The 20485-nt window shown below is 37.8% G+C and overlaps 1 protein-coding gene across 1 annotated transcript in view; it reads right to left on the reverse strand.

The window, feature by feature from the left end:
* The window catches only part of LOC139117969 (protocadherin-15-like), a 118982-nt gene that overhangs the window by 72011 nt on the left and 26486 nt on the right, over positions 1 to 20485 (reverse strand). The window contains exons 6-8 of the mRNA XM_070681229.1: positions 8850 to 8974; positions 8370 to 8531; positions 8011 to 8159 (exon numbers count right to left, since the gene is read on the reverse strand). Coding sequence (XP_070537330.1) covers positions 8011 to 8159; positions 8370 to 8531; positions 8850 to 8973 — 435 coding nt within the window. The 5' untranslated portion in view covers position 8974. The remainder of the gene's footprint in view (positions 1 to 8010; positions 8160 to 8369; positions 8532 to 8849; positions 8975 to 20485) is intronic.

The following is a 20485-nucleotide window of genomic DNA, read 5'->3' on the forward strand; positions in this document are numbered from 1 at the left end:
GATGCTGAGCAGATGAATTTCATTCAGAGGGCAATTCGAGGTGGTATCAGTCAGTGTAATATTCATTATTTACAGACAAATCATCCGGCTTATGCCACCACTGGAAGTATGATCCGGACAAACCGTTAAACGACATAAAATATCTCGATGCTAACAATCTTTATGGATGGGCAATGAGTCAACCAATGCCAATGGGCGGACTTCATTGGATGACGATGGAAGAATTGTTAGAATGCGTACCAAAGGGGTCTGTTCAGAATTGTGAAGCAGGCTTGGATTGGAGACCCAGCGCTAGATTCCACCAAGTTTTCTAGAAGTTGACTTAGAATACCCTACCGAATAACATGAAGAACATTCCGATCTACCACTCGCGCCGCATCACTACGAATTTCCAAGGCAGGGAGCTACCGCCGGAGGGAGTCGACTGATTACAAGTCTAATGAACAGAGAGAAATACGTTGTACATTATAAGTTGCTTGAATTCTATCTTCGGATGGGAATGCGGCTGAAAATACATCGGGTGCTTGCCTTCAAAGAGGCGCCGTGTCTCGCGAAATATATTGACTTTAACACTAAAATGAGGACAAAGGGAAAGACAGATTTTGAAAAGAATTTCTATAAGCTTATGAATAATGCAATGTTCGGCAAGACAATAGAAGACGTTCGAAAGTACAGAGACTTTAAATTTGTTTCGGGCCCCTGCCGGAACGGTACGGATAGTGGTCATAAAAAGATTCAGAAGTATAATCCAAAGATGAAACATATAACTCTCATAACTTCCGAAGAGGATGGCGATTCCTGCGACAGTGTCCTACTGGAACTGAAAAGGGATCAATATGAATATAAAAAGCCAGTTTTCATTGGCGCGGCAGTGCTTGAACTTTCTAAGCTGCTTATGTATGATATGCACTACAATTACTTTCGAAAGCAGTTCCCTGGAATACGATTAGCCTACATGGATACTGACAGTTTTGTTTACAGTGTACCTCTTCCTTCTGCAGACACAACTTTCAATGATATAGTCCGAGAAGATGTAGAACAGAATGGTGAGAAGTCTATATATGATACTAGTGGGATGGCGGCCCCCGATTTTCCAAAGATTAATAAAAAGGTGATAGGTAAATTTAAAGATGAGTTGAATGGTGAACCTATTCTTGATTTTGTCGGCATACGCTCGAAAGTGTATGCTTTTCGGACTCCAACTTCGGAGACGAAAAAAAATAAAGGGATAAAAGATGTTTGTGTTAGAAAACATTTGAACTTTGAAGACTATAAGGATCTGTTTGAAACTGGGAAATTCCGAAGGAAGGGACAATTTGTACAGTTTGTACGGAAAAAACCTGGAGAAATCCGTAGTGAAAAGCGTAGTAAAATCATGATGGCACCAAATGATATCAAACGTGTACAGTTATACAATCCAGACACGGGCGAATGGCTGGCAGAAACATGGCCGATAGGACGGAGTTCCCCTTTGGAATAGAAACGGAGTTCCTAACGGAGTTAACTTTCATATCCATTTAATCCGTAATATCGCATGTATCGTTCTAGAGGTGGACTAAATCCTTCTTGTTTTTGTATTTCTAGTGCCTGATGAAATATGTCCTGAATAAGTTCTGAGGCAACAGTTTCTGTTGTTGCGCCTTTTTCTTGTATTTGTGTAAGCAGCTGTTTATATTGAACGTAATAATGTTTATATTTCTCTCGCCTATTTGATACTCCTGTTTTTCTTGTATCACATCAATAACACCACCTGGTATAGGAGTTAAAGCTAAAAGAACTGGAACTGCCGGAATTGCTGCTATGACAGCAGAACTTACAAGAATTCCCTTAGTCACATTAAGAGCCATATCAATTCGGCCCATTAATTTATAACTTCGTCGATATGCGCGCTAGTTCTTTCGATATAGTCGGCCAATTGTCAACGCTTTCAACAACTGAGACGTGCATTTTTTTATGTATATGTAAGGGATGATAAAAAATAATTGTAGTAATATAGAGAGACAATATGGCAGAAGGAGGAGGAGAGATATACCACTCCAGGATTTCGATGATGCAAATTTAAATGATTATGATGATGCTACTGCTGAAACAACTTTTTTCGACGATGATGTCTTTGCAAACCTCGATCCTTTACTGGATAGCCCGCAGGTGGATCGTACGACTAAACAGAGAGTAGAAATTACAAAGCAAATGGCTGAACAATTCTTGATGCAGGATTCTGCCCACGCCGGACGGCGCTGGACGGGCCCGTCTGGCACTCAGAATTTCCGACCATTATTGACAAGTGACCGACCGGCACTTGCATTTCAATGCTTTGAACAATCAACATGAATGTCTATGAGTGACACTTTTGAGGTCAAGCAGTTCATAAAATTGCATGAAGAGTTGATGAAAAAATAAGCTTAGTACTATAGAATGCCTTTCAATAAAATGCTATTTAAACAATACCACTGGTTGATTACCGTACACTGATTTTGCATATGAAAAGCTGTGTTCAGCTGTTGAACGTACGTTTAACAGGATCATCGCCCTGATGAACTAGACCGGTTTCCTGTCACACAGTATCTCTGTACGATCGAAAGAAGGAGAAAAACTGAAGTTTTTTTGCTTTGTATCAAGGTTTATAACACCACAAAAATGAAGTACGGAAGCGAAAATGAGCACAAATACAGGACTTCTAACTAAAACGTACTCTTCAATGTTCAGTTCAGACTCAATGAGTGGCATTGTGGAAAGACTGCATGCAATGAAAGTCACGAGCAAGTTTGGTGCAATGAATCCAGTCTTTGAATTATCAATGAACACTCACTTATTTTTCAGGTCAATAAGCCAAAAGTTACTTGTCCGTGGCAACAAGCCTCTCTGTTTGTGAAATTTCCCATTCTACAATGACTATCAAGAAGCAATTGAAGTGAATTTGACATCGAGAAATTCACTTTCAAAACTATGGCCAATTAGCCAACCCTAAGTTCTTGGTTTAAACTCTATAGAGTCTGCGCATGAGCAGTAACAAGACCAGCTAGGTCATTTGAAAAAAACACTGGATGCTGGTACAGTGCAATGCAATGGTAATCCAAACTTCATAGTGGTGAGGGATGATATAAGCACAGGAAAATGATGACAAAAAAGTGGAACATTATTTTTCAGAAGCTTCAAAAGATTCCTTTACAACTACTAAAGATTTTTTTCTTTCTGTTTTGTTCAGTTAAAACTGAAAAAATACTTTGAAGGTACAGTGGAATTGGCTATTATTTGTATATCAAGCCCTACGAATTTAAAAATACAAGCATATAAATTTACAGTTTTTCATGAATATTAATGCTCATGAATATTAATGAGCCGTCCAGCACTCTGAACTCTGGGCAGAACCCTGTAGAGGATAATAATATTATTGATGAGCAGCACGAATGAATTGATTAATAATGCAGAGATTAGGGACGGAAAGCTGTATTATAAAAATCTCAGGCTATCAAAAACTACAGGACGTGGATTTAGATCACTCAAGACAGTAAAAAAGAAGAAGGAGGACATGAATTTGTAACTAAAGTATACAGTCGGAGGGGGGAAAGCTATCGCTCTAGTGCAGAGCCTGACTATGTAAGTTCTACATTGTATTCTGAAGATGTGAAAAATGATAAAATACCGGCTGAGAAGATGTCACCAGAAGACATGGGTATATACAAAGATGATCTTACATTCTTACGGCAAGATGCTAGTGGTAATGAAGATAAAATACAAGCTTTTGAAAATAAAATCGATGAATGGAACAATCTAAACCCCGAATATAGAGCTATTAATGATGAATTAAGGATTGCGAATATGCGTATTAAAGATCTTAACAATGAAAAAAAGAAAATAACGCTAGAGAAAAAAGAAGTTGAAAAACAGTTAAAGGATCCTGAAACGGACACCCAAGGAAAAGAAAAAGCCGAAAAACTACTAGCTGAACTCATAACAAGCGAAGCTAAAATTGACAATCGAATTAAATATGAACATGATAAGATCAGTGAGGCACATGAAAGTCTGGCTACTACTAAATCTCTTCGTGATGTAATTTCCGATCCAGATTTGTCACTCAGGGTGAAGCTGACAGAATTATTTAAACGAAATGGTATTACAATCGCTGCAATACTGACTGCCTTTGGAATGACAATATCAACAATTGCCCTAGCTGTGACTAAAGGAGGACGAGGGGGAGCAGCAGGAACTGGCGGCTCTGGAGCAGGTCCGCCCAAAGTATATACAAAAGCGAAAGAAATTGTAAAGCAATTTGGTGAATGGTTAAAAACATTGGCCGCAAAAAGTGCTGCTGCAATACCAGGTTTAATCGGTTCACTTGTTAGTTTTCTATTAAAAACAGCAGGATCGGTGGTTGGATTTGTTGGAGAACAGCTATGGATATTTTTAACAGGTTTAACATTAGTCATAATAAATAAAATTATGTATTAATATATGACCAAGCATGTTTGGTGAAAAGAATATTACAAAGTTTCTTTCTAAAAATAAAGACCTGTTTGGTTTCTCTGTCGAATTGGAATGGTGCAAACTCCGACGAGTAAATCGACATATCCTTCGAGCAAATCCAGGTGTCCGACTCAAAGATGATAATCTATATCATAACATATTAGCTTTCATTAAGGAATGTCAAAAGACTAACTTCTTTAAGCGACTAGAATTCATAAACGTATTCCAAGAGGTTGACAATGATGAAATGGAAGTCCAACATCTACAAGAATATTGGGTTCATCGATTGATTCGCGACACAGGTAATCGATTTATTTTCAGTCAGACGGAAATATTAATGTAAAGATGTGATTTATTTTCTTTTTAACTGTAATTTTTTCTTCTACACTACTATATACATTACACGAAAATGGGGTACGATAGATCATTATTACCGACTTTCAGCAACCAAATACCGAATGGAACGAAGTCAGAAAGAACTCATCATGTGGTTGCTCATAATCCAAGTGAGGCAGATCCAGGCCAGACACTTATCATACGATGTCCAAAGTTAGAAAGCGGAGTAGTACTAGTTCCAGATACTTTCGACCTGGTTTTTGATCTCGAAGTAACGGGACATGAAGATAACTGAGTAGTACAAAATGTTGCAAAAAATTTGGTGGAGTGTATGGTTCTCACATTTGAGGGTCAGGCACTTTTCAATTTGAATAAATATAACCTTATTGAATGTTATCGTGATCTCTTCAAACATAAAAAGGAGAGAACGAACATGACACTGTACGGAATTCAGAACGAAAATCTAAGAAAATTGAGAAGTGGCGCGGCCAATGCAGATCACGCCGTCGTGGACGATCGTTTACTTTTCGACACATATAAAACAAAATATGCTATTCGTCTGTCTCATCCCCTCATAACAGGTCATGGGGTTGCATATCCATCAGCATTAGGGAGTCATATTGAATGGGAAATTACGTTGGCGCCCGCCTCCCAATTACTTGTCAGTAATCATGTTGTTACACCCAATTATAAATTAAAAAACATTCAAATGGAATACGAAACAATATCTGATCCTGACCTCGCGAGACAAACTGCTGGTTATTACAACAACGGTAAAAGTTACCTTTATGAGCATTTACATTATTTTAGAACAATCCCATTCAAAGAATCAACCACGGTTATCAATGAAAATATAAATGTACCACGACGTAGCATGAGAGGTATTGTTATACTCTTCACTAAAAATCAGAATCAGTCAGAACTTAATAGTGAACTTTTCTTTAATCCATCCATTGAATCTGTGTCTGTAATGATTGAGGGTATTGCAAATAAATATACGCTCAGAAGATGTTACCAAGACAATTTTGGACAGAAACACGATGGTATTTTGCTGAAGATAAAGATTGGTGTGAAATTGATATAGATGAAGTCGATTATTTGAAGAATAAATTCTGTCTGTTTATCGATCTGCGTAGCTTTAAAGATATTGAATTTCATGGAAATGGATTAAGAGTAATGAACACAAAAGATGGCATACAACTTGAAATCCTGAAAAAAGATACTTCAGTTAAGGGTGTCGACGCTCGCGATGATAATAAAATCGACGCTCGCGATGATAATATATTTGCTCATGTTTATGTTATCAGTGATGCAATGGTCTCTGTTGAAAATAGTAGATTAAAGTCTATACTATTTTAATTGACTCTCGAGTTCAGAAAAAAAAACTACCGGAACCGTACCGATAAGGATTCTGTAGAAATTTTTTTCATGAAAACTGTAGAATGTCACATCTCAGTTATGATATCACAGGCTGCTAAGCAACACTCGAAGCCTATCGGAAAGTCCTACTGGAAAGCCCCTTTATATAGACTAGTTTGATGGTGAATTTCCCACGGCAAGGGGTTGCTCCACGGTTACTGTACTGACACCTATCGGAATGTGTAGCGACATGTTCTGGCTCATCTGTAAACAGGAGTGACCTATATCTGACTCAATGGGGGATTCCCTCTTACACACATGCGCAAACGCGTAAGAGGGAAGGAAAGTCCCCCTCCCTGTAGTTAAATAAATTTATCACAGTTGACCACCTTTATATTACTACTCATATTTTCGTCTCTTACATTCCTGATTTAAAAGACCCCGCGTTAGATTAAGTCACGTGGGCGCATTTCAAATCAAACCAATAGAACCATTTCGTATGCAGACGCATGCAGACAGTGTCACCCATAGAACTAATGTGCTTTGACCCTAAGTCGAATTTTACCGCTTTCGATGCTTGCTAGGAGCATTTTTGGCGATGGAAAAAATATGTGAAAATGAAGAGACACCAATTTGGTAAAGTTAGGCTGTATTGAATTTTGCAGTGCATATGCATAGTTAGGCTCTATTGAATTTTCCATCGCGTACTTTGTTCTTTTCTGCACTATCAACGACAAAAGCAATAAGAACATCAACAACAAATTTACTGAGTCCACATATATGTTTATTTTTCTTCATTTTTAAATATTTAATCATCATCATCATCGTCGTCGTCATCATCATCAGCATTATCATCTCCATCATCATCGAAGACTGAGGACCCTATGCATTGAATGACAGCGGCAGAATGCTTGCACCAACCCTCATCTAATATGCATATAATGACGATTGACATAATAAAGACGTTACACATGCTAATAATAGCATGAGCACATAATATATAGACACTACGTAATCATATATTGACATTACCTTATGATATAAAGGAATTGCTGGTATCTAACGATATATTAGCATTACTTAATCACATACATGATTATTAACTTGGAATCTATGGCATTTTGTATTCATATATAGATCTTACCTAACTATATATTAACATTATCTAATCATGACACAACCTAACAATACAAAAGCATTTCCCTATCATATACTGACAACATCATTTCATATATTTACAGTGCCCAATCATATATTGACATTTCTTATTACATAAACATGGTGTTACGACTCAATATAAACGCGTTTCCTGAACTTAATATCAAATTATTTATTACATAACCTAATTGATATATTTACCTTACCTTAATACATAAGACCTTTCCTTATCATATGATGACATTCCCTGATCATATATCAACATAATCAGTCGTATATGGTCGTTGCCGTACGATTAAAAGAAATCACTGGATCATGTATTGATATCACGTAAGAATATATAGACATTGCCCTAAAACATGAAGTAATCATCTCATCATAAACAGCAAGTAACCCTCAGAAGAGGGCAAAGGCGTTCCATTCTCCTGTTTAGATTCAAGTTTTATTCTTTTGCTCGTTGATTTTGACCGAAAGTTTTGTGAATCTTTGCAGACGGGCTGAAAAAAATTCATGGCAAACCAAAAACTGCACAAGTGAAACATTTTCGTTTTACAAAATTAGAATGTATTATTATTTCATGCCTTCCGTTCAAAATTTTACACACATCTACCAAGAGACGAACATCAACACAAAGAAATGCTAATATATTTATGAATATAGATGAGGAAATGTAGTGTGAATAATCTCCTTTACCGTGACTTCAATGATTATTGTTCCCGGTGAAATATCATGGTAAATGCCAATAGCATAGATGTCTTTCTGGAATCTTGGTGAATTGTCATTGATGTCTTCTACCTTTATCAATACACACAGTTCACTAAGAAGAAGGTCTTTACAATGATCTGTTGATCAGACGGTCGCAAATATTACAAGGATTATTATGAAATATTATGTACTTTGTATACGACTCAAAGTTCTAAGAGTATAGATTGTTATAAGCACATCGAATTGACTTGTCTCTATCTTGATTGTAATGCCTGTGCTCGGCTAAGAAAAATGTGTTAGATCAAATTTCTTTCAGTTTTTCTAAATTACTTGATGCAAGTTCTTACCAGATGATGAAAAACTTGACTTTCTATCGGTCGAAATATGTGATTCATCGGAACCATTCTTTATAAAGGTACTAATCAGTAAATTATACTCAGCAATGTCTTCTCTGTCGAGTTCCACTTCGTTACAAATCTCTCCGGTGTCTTCATCTATTGTGAAGTGATCTGATAAATACAATATCATGTAAGGGAATTACATCGTTCAATCCAAGTTATACGACCAGTTCTGATTGAATTGTATGCAAATATATTGTGCGCACATATCTTCTGTCTTAAGTAAACTTATTATTATATTGGGATATTGTGAAAACAAGGTCGAAATGATTGTTGTGCTGGCATGTTTAGAGTTTATCAAAGGTATTCCTTATGGTTGGTTCCCGTTATTAAAAGTGCAGAATACTTCTTGATGAAATATGTTTGTTCAAAATGTGATGTGCGATTAACAAGGACAAGCAAGTTAGAAAATGGCTTCAGTATATTCACCGTTCTCGTTGCCTGCCGCTATTTTGTATTTAATCGATCCGTTGATTGGTCCATTGTAAAACGCCTCTGGTATCTTTTCACACCATGACTTTGCTTGATCCCCTTCCACAGGACTTGTACTCATGCTACAAAAATGTATTTTATAGAATATTTATATCATCAAATGCTCGACGATTTGGCAAAAGAAAAACAGAGCGATGAGTACGAGGCAGAACCAGATATGAACTGAATGCTCACGTGTTTCATTATATATTGTAGTTATGTGTAAATTTTAACCCTTGCCACCTGTTTGCAACTTTATTGAAAGTGTAATGATCAACATAATGAATAATGTTCACTACAGATTAATTCTAAAATGTCATTAAGTATATTAATATGTGATAAGCTGAAATAAAAATGCTAAATTTCTTGACTGCTGTCATTTAATCACCACTTTATATAGCAAGTGAAATAGCTTTTGGTCAAGTTCTTCAAGGTATATATGCCAAACTGTGAAAGCTCATTAGATATGCAAATTATAAATTAGCTGATATGAAAATGCGAATGACTTTCAATATCGTTTTAACCTGGTATAATCATCAATGTACCTAGCTTGTTTTGCCAACTTTCATCAAGTAAATCCCAGTATATATCCCTCATTAGGAAAGTTCATTAAATATGCAAATGAGGAATTGACTTAAATAATCACAATAAATATGCAAATAAGGAGCTCGCTGAAGTCAAAATGTTTAACGACTTTCAATAATATTGTATCATAGTGTCTTTAATGTACATAGCAAGTTTCGCCGACATTTGTCAAGTCAATTCAGATAAATATCCTTAATTGGGACAGTTTATTAGATATGCAAATAAGGAATTGGCTGCAAAAAAATGCTTAATGACTTTAAATAATGTTGTATCATAGTATCTTTAATGTCTCTAGCACATTGTGTCGACTTTGGTCAAGTTAATTCAGACATGTATCACTAATTAGGAAAATTCATTTAAATATGCAATTTAGGAATTGGATGACATGAAAATGATTACTGATTTTCAATAGTGTTTTATCACAGTCTACAATACACATAGCATGTGTTTGCTGGTTGATAAATACGATATATCTCTTCAACAAATGATCGCTGATGGCATCGATGACATGGGGCCTTAGTTAGTGACCACTACCTATCTGACTTACAGATTGATATATGGCTGGTGCCACATGTGGGGCAGGATGCGCTTACTATTTTCGAAACACCTGACATCACTTCTTGGTCTTCTGGCCAGAGGTCCATATATCTTTCTTTCATGAATATGACTTTGTTTGTGTACCGTCTATTTACTGTCTGTTCTGTGCTGTTTTGTGTCTATGTTTACAACTATTGTCTTACAAATTTTGACCTAGTGTTATTGGATTATGGATTGGTATGATTGCGATTATTTTGGTCAAGTCAATTCAGATATATATCCCCAATTAGATGTTACCTGAGAAAAAACAAAACGGTGAACTCAGCAATTCCTTTTAAATATAAATTTATTACAAAAAATAAGACTTATTGTTAAGTCAAGGGATAGCATACAAACTGTAAAAGTTTACAAGCTACTTTTCTCAGCTGGGACGGCTCAAAGCTCTAGAGTGGAGTCAGACACTGAGACAAAGTGATCAGTCCTTTTGCTTGCTTGCAGGCTTGAGGTTGTGCAAAGTCCATAAAATAAATCCAGCGTTGCTGCGAAGGTCTTGAAAAGTCTTGAATTACTTTTGCCGGATTTTCCAAAGTCTTGAAGTAACACGTAAGACATATGATCCCAAATGTCTGACTGAAGACTGTGCAGTCCCCTATTCATATTCAAATGGTTGCATAACAGAAAATAAGAATAATCTAGAACTTCTCTTGTTATGTAGGTCATTTCCCTCACACTCATGACCTGAGTTTAATAAATCTTGAACATTCTTAAGGTCACTGTTCTTCATGACTTTAAAGTCATTTTCTCATTTTTAAACTTTATAGAAATTAAATTTGTCACAAGTGGAGATATTTTTAAAGCAGTAATTAGCATAATAATAAAAGTTGTAGATTGTTCTTACATTCTCTCATATAACCATTTAAGTTTAATTACTGGGACAACACAGCTTGCAGCCAGACATTTGGGATTGTAGAGGAAAATGACTAACGAAACACACCCATCTTCAAAAGAAAATTTTTCAAGGAAAAGTGTTTTTACAAATTTGACATGAAAGTGTGAACAACAATAAGCTATAAAAACGTGAGTGACAGTCTGCAATTTAATTGTCTCTGCACTTGATATGTCTAATACCAAGGTTAAACTCCTGTAACATTAAACTCAATCTTAAGAATCTCTGATTTCTGCCTTTTAATTTCTGCAGAAAAACGAGAGGGTTGTGTTTGATATAAACCACTATTGGCTGATTTGAAGAAAAACATAAACTTCAAAATGTTGTAAAGCTAAGATCAAAGATAAAAAACTCTTTTTCAATATGATAGTAGTTTTTCTGCGATTTGTTAAATTTGTGTGAGGAATTGCAAACAGGATGATCTAACCAAAGACTATATCCTCTTGCAATAAAACAGCACAAGCAGCCGCATCACTAGCATCTACAGCTAATTTGAATGGCAAACTAAAATCTGGTGCATACAAGACTTGTGCACTTTTGAGTATGGTTTTGAGTGTAACAAACGTCTTTTAGAATTGTTCTGACAAACTCTACTTTCTTTTTAAGTAAATTAGTCATTGTAGAGAAATTTTGACAGAATTTTCTGTAGTGCAAGCCATAAGCGCATCACTTGTCCCTTGCAATTTGGTATGGGAAACTTGAAATAGCACTGATTTTACATTTACAGGTTTGACATCACCCTCTCCTACAGTACGTCGAAGGTAAGTCACAATGGCCTAACCAAACTCAGATTTGGTGAGGTTGACATCCAACATGGCTTTGCTCAGTCTCTGAAAGAATGTCCGCAAGAGTTTGACGTGTTCCTCCCAAGTGTCACTGTACAGGACAACATCGTCGACATAAGCTTTACACCCTTCTAGTCCGGATATGACATCGTTAATCATCCGTTAGAATGTTGCGGGCGAGTTCTTTGTTCCAAATGGCATTATTATGTACTGGTACAATCCGTCTGGTGTAACAAAGGCGGATATTTCACGAGCACGATCCGTCAGAGGCCTTGCCAAAATCCCTTAAGTACATACAAATTTTGTCACATACTTGGCTTTTCCACTCGATCGATGCAATATCAATCATTGGGATTGGGGGAAGTGTGTGTCTTTATGAGAGTTCACTTTCCTGTGATCCGTGCACATGCGATAACTTTGATGTGGTTTTGGCACAAGTACACATGGCGAACTCCAGTTACTTTACTGGATCGATAAAGTCATTATCCTGCACAAGGCTACACCCCACATTTTTGGCCATTTTGATTCACAAGGAAATCAGTTCTCATTTCTGTAAAAGTTACTCTAGGTACCCAAAATTTTCTGACATTGTAAGTGGTATACCATGAAATGAAAATGAAAATTTGCGTATAACATATTTCATTTGTCATCATTTGCATATGCATTTTTGACAGTTTTGAATAGTGTGGTTTATTCATGCAGGTTCAACAAACAAATATATACAAATACATCTCTCTGTAAAGGTAAGTAAAGATGCGCAAATGAATGGTAGCTTTCTGAAAATGTCGCATAAATTTTGATATTTCATATCAAAATTCTAGAAATTTGAAGTTCACTAAAGGTGAGAACCTAATGGTGGCTGAGTATAAAGCAAAATATATTTGAATGCGATCTCTTGTTGTTTACAATCAAATGGGAAAAATTGAGTATCTTGCTCATTTTCATATTTGTCATGTGATCAATATGGCCGATGAATCAAAAACTTGAAAATAATTTTAGCGTAATATCTCAAAAGTGGGTTATCCAATCCCTCTGAAATTTAGCACACCGTTTCATATTGCTCCTCTGCACAAACAGACTAATTGGTGGTTGTAACTCTATTGCTTAAAAAACTATTAGAAATTATAAGAATGTACAAAATCGACATTAATTTGTTTCAGTATTTTGATCCCACACCAAAAGTACGCAATCATTTACACAATAATAGTATATTTTGATGGCTACCTTGCTATGCACATATTGATATCTGGTGAAAATTTCATCTGCATAGCTTTCAGCTATAAAAAGGTATCTTGCCAAGTCAAAACACCTGATATCAAAATCATGTTTCTGAGAACATGAGGTTTTAAGATACACATGTAAAATGTTGTCGTCAGAAGCCTACAAATTGCTCATTTTAACCTGTACTGTATTTTTTGGTAATGTGACATAAGCCTTTCGATTGTTTGATATTTCATCTCTTGAATTTAGTTGTATGACTGACAATGACTGTGATCTATAGTAACCCCTTCTGCACGTGGGGCATCGTGAGGATAATCCCCTTATTTATTTTCGTGATCTTCTGATGTAACCGTGCATCCGCTTTTAGTGAAAATATTGTTTTGACAACTGCTTAATTATAAATCATTAGCATTGACCGGACGCTATGTTGACAGATGTACTGATGGGAGCGACCTTCCTGTCTTTCAAATCTGCCAACTGTCTTAACACTGCGGCGACGGCTTCCTTTCTACTAAGGTTTGCATGACCTCGCTCAGCCGTCGGTTCGCGCGAACATCTGGTTTTTATCAATAACCAGACGATCTGTTCTCTCGAGAACGATCCATGAAATATTGGGCAAAGTGAGAAAATACCTCAATGTGTAGCAACCTGGGGTGTTCGTTATTTACATATAAAAGAAAAAATGCATTTCATGAATTTATTATCTGAATAGAATCATGAAATACATATGAAAAATGAAGTGCGAGTGAATGTTATTTGTCATCGGCGGTGTTTACTGTTTCTCTGCCTGGGAAACATGCGTCCGTTCGTGTGACCTCAAAGTGTTTATACTGTACGCAAACATTAGAAATTTTAGACGGCACATCTGTTGCCGCTGACGTCAAACATTGGTTCGTAAAGCTCATCTCTTTCTCTCGCTTGTATATTACAGGCAGTGAGAAACCACGATGCAACAAGAAATAGAGCGTAGACAGGAATACTACGAAACAAGTATTGCCGGTGGTACCGTGAACAGACCATACACAGACCTACGAACTGGTAATTTCGATCATTTACCGGAGTTCATTGGTCCAGAGCCGGGGCTTATCAACCCGCTGCCAGACGATGCTTCAGAAGTCGAATGGTTTTTGCAAATATTTGACGAGGATCTGATAAGATTCATTACCCGATGCACTAATCGTTACGCTAGACAGAGGAGAAGGGCAAATGCCAGGGAATGGCAAAGATCGGCCTGGACACCGACGACAGTTGTCGAAATGAGAGCATTCATTGGAGTGATGGTGCTATTCGGAATTTGCTGGCAGCCTGAAATCTAGCTGTATTGGTCGGACCATGTTTGCTTCGGTCATAATTTCGTCAAGAGAACTTTTTCCCGTGATCGCTTCAAGCTACTGATGCGATATTTATACTACAGCACACAGCCCTACTGTGCTCGTAACACAGCCATGTATACAGCCCAAAAAATAAGTGAGAAACGGGATAGGATGTTGAAAGTACGAAATGTCATTGATCGAGTGAATGCAAACAGCCGAATGCACCGGAGCCCGATGTGCGAACTGGCAATCGACGAAGGAGTCATCCCCTACCGGGGCCGCACAAAGAATGTTCTCTACAATCCAGCAAAACTGCACAAATATGGAATGAGAGTTTACACTCTCAGTGAGTCTGCCACGGGTTATGTTTTCAACGACGAAGTCCATCAACCTGTCGCTGATAACTGTCATCACCCGCTTGATCCCGATGCTGCAGATGAGCCCCGAGTTTTCAGGGGAAATAGACCTGGGAAAGTTGTTTCCCGGCTGATTCGACCTACTATGAGTTAGGACATCATGTCATTATGGACTCATATTACACTTCTGCCCCGTTGTTTGACCATCTCTACGTGCATAATATTGCTGCCACGGGAACCTGCAGAATGTACACCGTAGGCTTACCCGATGAAGTAAAGAATGCCGAAAACTATGATCCATAAGTCCCACCGCCTGATGCTGATGACGAAGAGCGATGGCCATGTGGTAGTTTCTCGGTATTTCAAGAGCGCAATGACAGTATGTGCCTGGAAAGACACAAAAATGGTGAAATTTATGAGCACGGCAGTCTCTGCACGGAGACCGAATTGAGCGCTAGTGAGGCGCCGATGTAAAGATAAAAGAACCGATGCTTTTGAACGAATTGAAGTACTATGCCCGAACGTTGCTGTAATGTACAATCAGTACTTCAGAGGTGTTGACTTGACCGATCAACAGCTGGCTTACTACACGCCAGGTCGATCATCGCCACGGTGGCACAGAGCTGTGTTTTACCACGAGCTGAACAAGGCACTCATGAACGCTTTCCACAACATGGCATCAGTTCATGGATACGGTCAAAGTGGATCGAGATACAGACGTCAGCTCATGTTTCGCGCCCAAGTAGCAAAACAGCTGATCGGTAATTTTTCATCTCGGCAACGTCCCCCAAGAGGAACTAGTCTGACGGCACCACGTCTCATTCCTACCAATGTGGAAAGAGTTGGTCATCGAATGGGTCGCAATCCGGACGGAAGACGTAGTTGCGTGATGTGTCAACGTGCAGGACGGATAGTAGGCCATGGAACTCGTCCCAATCGTGTTCATGAGACAATCAACTGTTGCCTCACTTGCCAGTTACCACTGTGTCACCCATGGTACAGACAAGCGTGCTGGCGAGAGCACAATGTGTGAATGCCGTTTGCAGAGGACCGCAGAACTTGACTATGCACGGACTGAACATTTGTCGGTATTACAACCCTTTATTACACAGTTGACATGGAAATAAAAAAACATTCACTCGCAAACTATCGGTGAGTACGATGTACTTTTGTGTATGGTTGTGTGAAGTGAATGATTGAGTCTAACATGTTTGCGTTTGGGGTAAAGATCGAGTTACAACGATGATTGCATCGGACGATCGCAAGACAAGGTCTCAGCCAGGGCGAGTCAGAAAACCGGACTGAGATGAGTCGAGACGAGACCAAAAGACCTCCTATCTTACTGATAGAAAAGTTTACGGGGTTTTATGCACAAAGACAGCATCTGTACCAATGCCACAGGAAAAAAAGGACGTTGATCCACTTCTGTCTTAGTCAAAGAAGTGATATCCCACCCCTACCATCGACTAATGCTTGTTCATTTTCGTACATTTTAGTCATTTGTTACATAGTTCTCCGAATTTGAATCTTAATCTGAGGCTGCCTCAGATTCCACACACATAACATACATGTACTATAGTATCGGTAATGTAGAAAAATGGTGCAGAGCCACTGTAGGCCTAGGTGCCTGTCAATAGACAAAAGTTGGCTATTGACACGCTGGATGTTTTTCTTCATAATTCACCATATTTTAGTGAAATAAACTGCTCTTCTTCCACGTAAATGAAGAACACATTGTTCTCCATGTAGTAATTACAAAATAAGTTCTAATACATCGGAAAATCAATATTTTGCAATGCTAGCGAAAGCCGTCACCCCGGGCCGTCACGCACGTACGTCGTACGCGTTCACCGTGTCACTCTAGCATACCATGGTCCTGCATACGCGTATTTTTGCCGATTGGTGATACTTATTTGGTACAATGCCACCCTTTAGTGATGATGAGGTCCATTTTGCATTGTAAAAGTTGGAAAATCTTAGTAGTTCACGTCAGAGAACTGTCATGACAGGCATCGTGATTTCCGATGGCCGCGACATTGTCAGCTTGGTCGCTTCGACATAACTCCGCATGCCTGCATTGAGAAACGACTATTATGATGGTGACAACATTCTAAAGCTTCGTCAGCTAATCCAAAATAGCAAGCAAATGCACCCGAAGCGTAACTTCACGGCCTAGAACGGCGCGAGGCAAGAGCCAGAGAGAAAGATACAAGGAGTCTCAACACGGGGAGCCGACATTTTAACCTTGACCTCCAGTTCGGGTCAGCACTGGTGTGCTGCCTCCATGGTATAGTGAAGCCAATGACCTTGGGTACGACAAAACTGTACCCGGAAATTAAAACATTTTGGTAAAAATTTTTTCTCGCCTTAAACATCGTAGTAAACATTGCTATCACTTTCAATATCATGTCTTTCCTTTTCAATGTGTAAAAAAGTTTTCAATATGGATCTATACTTGACAAATAGGTTTGCAGGGGAAGCAAAGTCGCCTTGCCCCACAAATTGATTTTTTTACCTAATAAACGTTTTGTTTACTTTATAACATTATTCTCAGAACTATTATTAAAAGATGATGCCATTCAGGAGAAATTCCTGATCTCCAATTGCAATAGCATTACCTCTTATCCTCATATTTCGGCTTTTCCTTTGCAATTAAAAGAACCGTGGACGATGACTTTGTTCATTCTTATGAAAAAATGGCAGAGGAAAACACTCTGAGAAGCATGAGGAAGTTTATTTCACTAAAAATCCGGTAAAATTTGGCTAAAAAAGTCCCGCGTGTCAATAGCCAACTTTTGTCTATTGACAGGCGCCTGTCAATAGCCATGGCATAAAATTAAACCTATGAGCTCCCAGTTTACTTTCCTTTAATGTGTTTATAAATGGTGAATCTAATTTCTAAAAAATGATTACTTAAATCTCCTGTATGTATGTTTCTAATACAAGGTTACCTATTTTGAATTCACATTAGATATCATAGTAGAATCTGAATCTGGCGCTTATCGCTTAGGCCAAAATGCCGACGTCGCATTGCAGTTCGCATGTTTGAGCTCGCCTTGAACTCAAGTTGAAAAAACCTCAACAAATCTTTTTTCAGTTGTTCCAATCGTTGATTGTGCTATCTCTTGCTTTGTGCATCGATCTTTGACACTCTCAACAAACTGCAAGCTTTCTGTAGTATTGTATATATGATGTATTTACAACGCCTGGCCTGAGGGGTCATTATGGTCTCGTCTCAACTCGTGTCGGTCCGGGTTTTGAGACTCGCCCTCAGCCAGAGCAGTTCCTGTTTTGGCAGAGAGCGAGTCGGTGTGCGATGAAAAATGCATCTGAGTAGCTAACAGTCGATTTCCCCGGTCTGTAATCTCTCAAATGCGTAATAAAAATATTTTTTATTATGCAAATAGTATTCGACATTTACATACGGCTCCCTAGGTTGTACGAACCTCGAATACATCAACACAGTAAAGATCACATGTCAGCTCAGGGTACTTCAGACCATAACTGCTCAATTGACAGCTGCCGACCGACAAACATGGAAACATGAGATCGGCCTTGTGGGAACCCGTCGCCTCAGTGTCAAGTTAATTATAGATGCATACCAAAGTCATGACATATGCAGATTTAGAGACGATTTAAGATGTACACGCTCCAGACAGAGAGACACTTCACTTTTTGACGCATTCCTGTACTGAGATGTAGACGCTCTGAGACTTTGATGTACTGACCTCAGTGAGAAGCCCAGTCTGTTTGACTGTGGTGGGCCACGTCTTTGTAGACAGCCAACCTTTCTAGATATTGTAATCAGGTACACGTTCCTTGATTTAAGTAACCGAAACATGATGTACCACTCGCTTGTATGTGTGTTATTACCGGCCTTTACACGAGTAGCGGGAATAGCACTGACAACCACGAACAATATTCGTACCGGAACGATCGCGACCAAACTACCACTCGACAGAGCCACGTCACAGTAATTTTTGTTTAAATAAGGTACTAAAGTGACTGACAGTATCATTAAGATTAGTTCTGTTTTAGTTTGTATGTTTATAATTTACTGTATTTGCAATTCGGAGAGCTAACATGCTAGTACCGTACACAGCAATGACATACTGTGGTATACACTGAGATTGTTGTATAATGAGCAAGAAGGTTTATGTTGAAACAGTGTTGTCTCTTAGAAATATCACACTGGTATTGTAAAGGTGGCAACATCAGATGTATCCCTTGACATAAAAGTGTCTTACTAATTACTCAATAGTCTGACAATATGACAAGGAGCACTGCTAGGATGCTCTTTACCGTAGCTGTTCTGACACCACCAATGATTAACGTAATATTATTGCTTTACTTATTTTCACTGAAAGTCTAATAAAGTTGAAATGGCAGAGTTCTGGGTATATCATTATCAAGTTTAATTCCATTTCCACCAATAAAACAATACCGTGCCAGACCTGTGATACACACCCATCCCAGTGCATGCAAATTTAGAAAGCGCCAGCCAGGTAATCTGCATCATGGCGTTGCCCAGCCGCAATGTTTGCTGTTCTTTGCCTAGCTGTAATGGTTTCAACTCTCCCCAATGTACCCCCTCATAACTTTAAGTCTGTCAAGCTATAACAGAGCTGTGTCACAGTAGTACCCTGAAGGAAGCGCAATCTTGGAAAAGTTAGAAGCCCTTGCTCACAATCATTATAGACAATAGTGGCATCAGCAACAGACAATTCTAGTCTTTCTCTTCCAACAAAAGTTTCTGTGGGACATCTCTCCCAAATTAGATTGTGATAAGATTCATTTGTATTCTGAGTGCCACCATGAACACTTTTTTGAAGTAGTTCTGTTTTTGACAGTTCTATAAACACAGGTTTTATTGCCTCACAGACAAATTTGGGAAATGCATTTTTGTTTGCATCCCCCTCCCCTTCGCTAAGGACGCCAAAAACCACAATCTGTATGATATTAGGGATTTTACATGAAATTGATAGATAGCTACAATTATGATAAATTTATATTAAAAGAAAGTTCTCTTCAAGACCAATTGATTGCATTTTGTTTGATGAAAATTGGTTCATTACGTGCAGAGATATGCCCTGTTGAATTTGAAAAAATCAGCTTCCTATTTAGAAATTATGCAATGGTAGACACCTGTAGTTTTCATTACAACCAGGTGACCCCATATTGAACATTGTTTGAGGAAACTAGAATGGCATTTCTAGTGCTTTTTGCAATAACTCAAGCATTTCTTATTGAAAATTGATGAAATTTTTTTGTGGATATTGCTGATGAAATGTTCAATGGGTTTTTAATTTTTATAAATGAAAAATATTATTTAGAATGATGTTTACAAGGTAAACAAATAAACAATACCTGTAAACAATCAAATGATATCTGTGACATTGATCACTGTATGCATTGTGTATTGTGAACATCAACAGAAATATGATAATCATATTCTATCATATATTACTTTTCATATATGAAAAAAGTTATTTAGATTTGTTTACAAGGTAAAAAAATAAACAACAATACCTGTAAACAATCACATGATACCTGTGAAATTTTAGAACTTGATTTAAATTTAACAAAATATTTTTTTATATTTTTTTTTAATTTGAACTTCGGAATTTTTTTAAATTTTTTTTGTGTGATTACAACTTTTATTAAATGATTATGAAATATGTCTGATTAATGTAGATTTTAAGTTTAACAATTACAGAGAACTTTTCCAAAAAGTCAAAAAAACTTCGTTCTTAGCCCTTTTTCTATGCTGTTTAACAGCAACACGCATTTATAGAATGAACAACTGCATTAAACTGGATGCAAAATTACGCTGCCCCGGAAATACCATAGA

This window comes from Ptychodera flava, chromosome 18 (assembly GCF_041260155.1).
Source record: "Ptychodera flava strain L36383 chromosome 18, AS_Pfla_20210202, whole genome shotgun sequence".
Lineage (NCBI taxonomy): Eukaryota > Metazoa > Hemichordata > Enteropneusta > Ptychoderidae > Ptychodera > Ptychodera flava.